Consider the following 6,924-nt stretch of genomic DNA (forward strand, 5'->3'; position numbering starts at 1 on the left):
TTCCAGCACCTGCACTGCCAACTCCCATGCAGTGACCATGGACATTGACTTGTTAGTATGTTACAAAAATGATCTGTTGCAGCAAAAAATAGGAATCCACGCAGCTACACACATTTTCCTGCTGGCATCTCAGCAGGCAAGGGAGGTGTGAGCTCTGGGAAGTTTGGAGTGTAAGTGTCACAAACACTGTTGACTAATTCCAAGTGGAAACTTTTCACTTAACCCAAAACACTTCCAAGTTCCTTGCTAGTTTTCTCCTTTAAAATGCAGGTATCTTTCCATATGGACTTGTCATTTGGAAGCAGAAAGGTTTTGTTCAAAATGCCAAAAAACATAGTAGGAGAAGTCAGTCAAACTCTCAGCCATGTAGGACAGCCCCTCAGAGTCACCCTCTGGGTGTCTTTACGTGCCATCTTTACCTGCCTCATGCTGCTAACACAGGAGCTGTTCTCTCAGTGCGATTTCCCAGGCCCAAAACTTGCCAGTTCCTCCTGTCCCCCACCACAATCGTGTGCTTGAACACAGACATGCTGTCAGAGCTGAGGAGATATTTTTAAGCACCCAAAAACAACGAAGCACAATCTTGCCAGGAAAACATTCCCCACTACCCCTCCCCACCTCAAAGCCCATCACACTGCACAGTGAGGACATGAATCAGGATATCAGTGTGGAACAGACCCCTAAAGGAGAGGAGGTAACAGCTCCCCATGGCAAAAAGCAGCTCCTTGGTCCAGCTTCCCACAAGGCTTGGGACATGCTCTGACCCTGGGAGCAACAGAAACACCTGGACCCACCTCTACCCCCCAGGAGTGCAAAGATGACCCCAAGCACCCCTTCTTCAGCTGGATATCGTCTAATGACATGGGCAAAAACAGGCCCAGCAAGTTGGAATTTTTATGTAATTTAATTCTTACATAATCTAATTTATTGTTAATTAACACCAACTTCCAGCTCAGGTACTGAGAGAAGAAAGGTAGTGGAACCCTTAAAGGTGCCACCCTGCAGGCCCAGCACAGAAAAACTCCTCTCCTCCCCCTTTCCCATGCTGAGCTTCCCTGGCCACCCCAAGCCAGAGAAAATCTCCTCTCCTGGAGCCCACTGAGGATGTAGGGTCTTCACCCTGAGGTTTTTGGGGTTGTCAGCTCTGCTGCCTTCAGGGCTGAAGGTGCCCCCAGGAGCAGAATGCAGGATCCAAACCCTGGCACAAATTTCCCCCTCTATTCCACCATCCTGAATATCTTCTTTTCCATATCTAGGCAGTGATATCCTGAGGAGCTCATCAAAGCCCCTCTGTGGGGACCCTGTGGGGCTCTGGGGACCACAGAGAAGGGGAAAGGTCAAAGAGGGAACAGGCATCAACTTCCTGAAGCCAGGGAATGGATCGATCTCAGAACAGTCCTGGGCCAACAGTGAAAGCCACTGAATCAGTCCCCAAGTTCCTGCCTAGAGGAGAAATTTCTCTCAAAATCCACCTCTGGACAGGATTTGGGATTTTTAATGACTTTCAACTGGGATTTTTAATGATTTTTAAATGAATTAGTTACTGTTGCAGGTCTCCTCTGTGGTGATAAAACAGGCCTTCTCAGGCAGTTCTGCTTTCCTGCATTGTACCCAGACTGAGAGCAGCTCCAAGAGTGTCCTTGACAACTTCTCTCACACCTGTTAACTCTGACTTCTGTCCTCTCAGAATTCATGCAGGCCCCCAGGGTCCCAGCCCAGTGTTCTGCTGTCACTATTGGACACGAAATGAGTACACAGAAGCTTGGTAAGTTCAAAAGTGAAAAACGAGCCACTTTTATTCAAACATCTGGTATTTACAGAATTCCAAAGGTGACTGTGGATTGGAGGATGGAATTGCCACCTCTCCAACCACACTGGTCCAAAGATCAATCAATCATTTCTCTCTACCCACAGAGAAATACGTAAACTATTCTATTTATACATGAAATTGTGTGGGAATTATGACTCTCAAATATGTAAACATTATCAGAAGGCTAAAGAAGTTTTATGAGAACTTTAAAATTTTCAAAATAACTATAAAAGAAAACATAACACTTTTAAAAATCAGGGCAACACTCTGCCAGGCTGGCTCACTGCTAAGCAGCCCTGGCAGCAGACAGCAGCCTGGGAAGTGCCATCATGCTCCAGACAGTTCCAGCCTACCCTGGAGCCCCCCTGGCTCATTCACAGCAGGCAGCACTGCTCTGTCAGCCCAGTGACAGCACAACAACACAACACTGATGCTCTGATCCACTTTGCAAAAGCTGCAGGAACCCAAAATCAGTTGCCCAGACCTTTCAGTTTACAAACAGCACACTAAAAGAAGAACTATTTAGTATAGCTTTCCTTTCCCTTCCATTTCTCCTCCATCCCAGAGCAGAGCCTCTGTGCCTTTCCAGACAACACAGAGCTGGGCACAAGCACCTCAAGGCTGGCACCACAAGATAACACAAAGAACAACCCCCCAGACCTCAGCAAACACCTCCTGTGCTTCACCCACAGGCACCTGCACCCCGTTCTGCAGACAAATCCTCATCTCCTTGCCATGCCCTGGGCTCTCATCCCTCACGGAGCAGTCCTGCTCCAAGCCTGGAGTTTCTCTTTCATCCATCACTGTCCCTGCTAGACGGAAAAAAAGTTGCTGCAAATAAATCAGCTGCTCCCCTGGGCTGGGCTTGGCTGGGGTGTTGACTCACACTGCCAGCCCCTGTCCCAGCACAGCTGCACAGGGGACACCCTGATCCCCACCTTGTCACACCTCGGGCCTCCCAGCCCCAGGGACAACTGTCCGGGTGATTGATTTAGGAACAGGAGGCAGCCGTGCCACAGCCTCTCCTGCAGCACAGGGCTCAGGCTGGAGGAGCCTCCAGCTGACACAATGCAGAGGGACAAAGCAGGACACACTGTGCCACAGGTGGGGGCAGAGCAGGGGGGCAGAGGCTGAAGAGCTCCTGCAAGCAGCACCTTTGCCCAAAAGCACCTTGAGTGAGATGATCTCCTGCTGGGCTCCACTTCTGTGCACAAGTCTGAGCTCACAAATTCTCAAGCCAGCAGACTTACTCATCCCAGCTCACTCATGTTGCTTTATCTGGAGGCGTAGTTTAGAAATGCAGGAATATTATTTAAAACCATAACTGCATACCTGCTGATTTCTGTTAGGTCCTATGAGAATGCGTGGGACCACTATATTTAGAATTTAATAACTCCAGTCATTGGAAGCTCTCGACTGAGTACCTGCCGACATCTGTTCCCTGTGGTCCCATGGGATTATGCAGCCTTGGGAAGCGTGGTGGGAGCCTGGCTGCCCTGAGCAAGACCAGGGCAGGGCTCTGCTGAGGGCTGTGCTGAGGGCTGTTAGACATCACCATGCTGCACCTGGGCTGCAGGACCTCTGGAACCTCCATGCGCGTGGAAATGTGGGAGCTGAGGACCTTATATCTCCATGCTTCACTTGCCCACAATAGAGTGAAGAAAGGAAGTAAAAGCAGAAAGCTGATCAGCAGAGCTGGAAGAAGCACCATCTAGAGCAAGGGCAGGGCCAGGCATTGTAGCAGCAGCATTGTGTTGGCTTTTGGATCTCAGCCATGGAGATTTCCTGGGGTTTCTCAAGGTATAGACATTGGGGAGGCAGCAGGGAAACAGGCAGAAGCTCAAGCAGCGGGGTTGACAAGTGACACTGATTTCAAAGCATCCCACACTTCAATCAACACTTAGTTTTACGTTCATAATCAACCATAGCAATCAAGGGAATGGGCTCAGTATCCACAGGTGCACTCAAGCCTTGTCACTGTGAGGGTCAGGGACACCAGGAAATCTGTTCACAATCCAGGCCAGAGGAGCTGCCCTGGAGCAGATGCATGGCCCAGGGGGCAAAAAAGGCAGAGCACAACTCCATGCAACTCGAGCTTGGCCACACCAGAGCAGCCAGGCACACACAGGGCCTCTGCTTGGGGCAAGTGGGTCCATCAGCCCCACACGGCACTAAGCCCTGACAGGCAGTGGCCTTGGTGGCCACATCTGATGCAGAGTGAGCCACAGTCCTGCATGAGGGGACAACTCAGACACAGAATGGTTTGGGCTGAAAGGACCTTAAAGTTCATTCCATTCCATTCTCTGCCATGGGCAGGGATGTCTTCCAGCAGAGCAGGCTGCTCAGAGTCCCACATCCATAGCCAGCATCCCCAGGAAAATTTGGTACGTGAGCTACACACCATCAATGCCACTTTTGTGTGGCTCACATCCCAGAGCTAGGAAGGCACCACGACATCTCCCACTGCAGAGGAAACCACCCAACTCATCCCACACCCCAAGGATCAGGACAATAGCACCCTGTGCACGGGGGTGTCACCTCCTCCTCTCCCTTGGGCTAGGCACTGGCACACGCTTGGCTGCACACTGCAAACCCAGGCACACCCTGCGCCCAGCAGCACTTGGACAATAGACCTTCCTCACACCCAGCTCCACAGCAGGACAGCAAAAACCCGAGGGCAGAAACCAGGGTTTCTGTCCACGACACCAAAAAAGAGCAGAACAAAGCTCCTGGCTCTGCCAGGAGTGTTTCTGGAGAAACAAGTGAGCGGGGAAGAGGCGACTCCCCTCCAGCCACCAAGGGAAGAGGGGAGACAGCGGCAGCTGTGCACGCCTCACTGTCTCAGCAGCAGCACAGGCAGCAGCAGGAGGGGCTCCAACTTCATTTGAATCTGTAGATATTTTAAGTATCTTTACAGAGTACAAAGTGCTCACCAGCCAGGGAGGAAGGTAAGTGAATGCCTTGGTATTATTTTTTTGCCCTGTGTGTCCCTTCACAAACCTACACCCCACAGCAGCAGGGAGGCACCAACTGCATCAGCAGGAGATTTGGGATGCACTGCTCAGGCTGAGCCCACATAAATGTGGAAGAGCCCAGAGCAGCACTGAATGCTAGCTCTGTCCTACATGCTGCACAAAACATCCAAGGAGAAGCCACCCAGGCACAGAGCAATTTTCTTAATTGCAGTAACTGTGTTTACATGCAAAACAAGGATGTGTGCAACCCCCCTCACACAACTCTGAGCACTCGCATGCTCCTAGAGAATTTCCAGTCAGCCCAAAAGCCACCTTCCCCATCCCCACTGTGATCCCCTCAGCAATCCATACCCCAGACAAGCTGCCGATGAGCTGCGTGTCTGTCTGCCCAGAAGAGCTCCCCTCTCCACTGCCCAGACCCTTCCAATATGACAGGAAGCTCCATCAGCACCTCAGACACATAGATTCCACTTCAGCTGAGAAGCCACTTCTTGGTGCCCCTGCAGAGAGGGCTTTGCACGGGGCAGGTGGAGGGAAGGGCGAGTTTGGTACAATGACCTCACTCCTCTGATGAAGGGACAATGCTGTGGCACAGCAGAGAGCACCAGGCAGAGGAAGGCAGGCACAGGTGCATGTGGTCACCCATCAGACGCCCAAGATGTGCCACTGATACCTGGGACATGCCCAGGTCACAGAGCCCGCCAGAGACATCCCGCAGCGATGAGCTGTGCGGGAGCCCCACGCAGGAATAGGGTGATGCTCCCAGAGCCCTTGGCTTGCTCCCCAGTGTCCTCCCAGCCCCAAGAGAGGTAAACAGAAAGCAAAGCACCGAGGATTGCACATGCCATCCCACAGCCCCCAAGCACATGCAGAGGCACCAGGACAGTCGGGCTGCTGCCACCCCGTACCTGCACTCCGTGACACTACAGCAACAGCTCCCGCTTCGCCGGCCCCAGCGCCTGGAGCGCAGCTCCGGCCTCGACTTCCTCAGGCTGAAATACTCCGTCAGCTTCCCAAACGAAGCCATGGCTCCTGCTGGTGCCCCTGTGTCCCTCTGCACACTTGTGCATGCTACACCCCAGCGGTGCCCGCTGCCCCGTGCGTTCCACCAGCCCTCGGCACCGGGAAGGAGCGGGGCCAGAGGGACCCAGCGCAGGGCAGGAGGAGTTCAGCCACCACCAGTTACTTGGACAGTCCACAGCGTGCTCCAGCAAGCCCTCAGATCTGGAGGGTGCTAAGTCCTGTCTCCCTGAGCCAAGCGATGGTCACAGCTCAGGGCAGCTGGCGGCTGCACATGTATTTCATGTGATGCTGCAGAGCGGAGTGAAGGAGGAAGAGGAAAAATTAAAAGTGTTCGCTGGAAAGGGTCCCTCGGTAGCACTGGCACAGGTCTGCAAGCCCCAACGGCGAGTGGCACTGGGCAGGTGAAGGAGCTGCCCTCTGAGTAGGTGGCCCAGCGTGGCTGTGGTGGCCCTTGGATGAAGAAGGGGATGGGGTTTGATCTCAGAGGAGATGAGAAACCCCAAGAAATCAGCTGCTCGGATGAATTTCCAAAGGGTCTGTTCTTACAGCGTGGAGAGGATCCCCGCTTGCTCTTCCCAAGGCTATTCAGAGTCCACCAGCTTTCCTCCCTTCCTGTTTTCCAGAGCAGAAGGCACCCTCAGCTGCCAGCAGCACCAACCTACCATGACTTTCCAGCCTGTCACCAAACACCTGACCCCAAGGAGAGGGACAGGCATTTAAAGCAAGAGAGGCTGATCCAGTTAGAGGTCACCTGTGAGCTCTGCTCCCCATGCTTCAGCACAGAGCCTTTCCACAGCAGACAGCAGACACGGGGATGCTGCGAACCCGAAGGGAAATCCTCCTGCCAGCCCTCCCCTAGTCAGGAGCACTTGTCTCTGCATCCTCGGCGCCTGACGCCAGCTGGGCGGAGAAAAAACAAGGGCTTCAGAAAAAACCACCCAAACCTTGCTCCAGCCCCACGGAGCAAAGCCAGATCAAGTCAGTGAAGCTTATCCAGGGGAAGGGGTGTCTGACAGCGACTCCCCACCATGCCAAGAGAGGAAACAGCAAGGAAAACTGGTGGTAACTCAGCTGGCAGAGCCCCAGGCTGCCTGAATACCCTTTTATCCCTCCGGT

The 6,924-nt window shown here is 52.9% G+C and overlaps 1 protein-coding gene across 1 annotated transcript in view; it reads right to left on the minus strand.

Annotated features, from left to right (window-relative positions):
- LOC128796192 (ankyrin repeat and fibronectin type-III domain-containing protein 1-like) overlaps window positions 1-5,905 on the minus strand; it is a 192,708-nt gene extending 186,803 nt beyond the window's left edge. The window contains exon 1 of the mRNA XM_053957619.1: window positions 5,694-5,905. Coding sequence (XP_053813594.1) covers window positions 5,694-5,812 — 119 coding nt within the window. The 5' untranslated portion in view covers window positions 5,813-5,905. The remainder of the gene's footprint in view (window positions 1-5,693) is intronic.
- Between the last annotated feature and the right edge of the window lie 1,019 nt (window positions 5,906-6,924).

Source organism: Vidua chalybeata, chromosome 16 (genome assembly GCF_026979565.1).
Source record: "Vidua chalybeata isolate OUT-0048 chromosome 16, bVidCha1 merged haplotype, whole genome shotgun sequence".
In the NCBI taxonomy this organism is placed as follows: domain Eukaryota; kingdom Metazoa; phylum Chordata; class Aves; order Passeriformes; family Viduidae; genus Vidua; species Vidua chalybeata.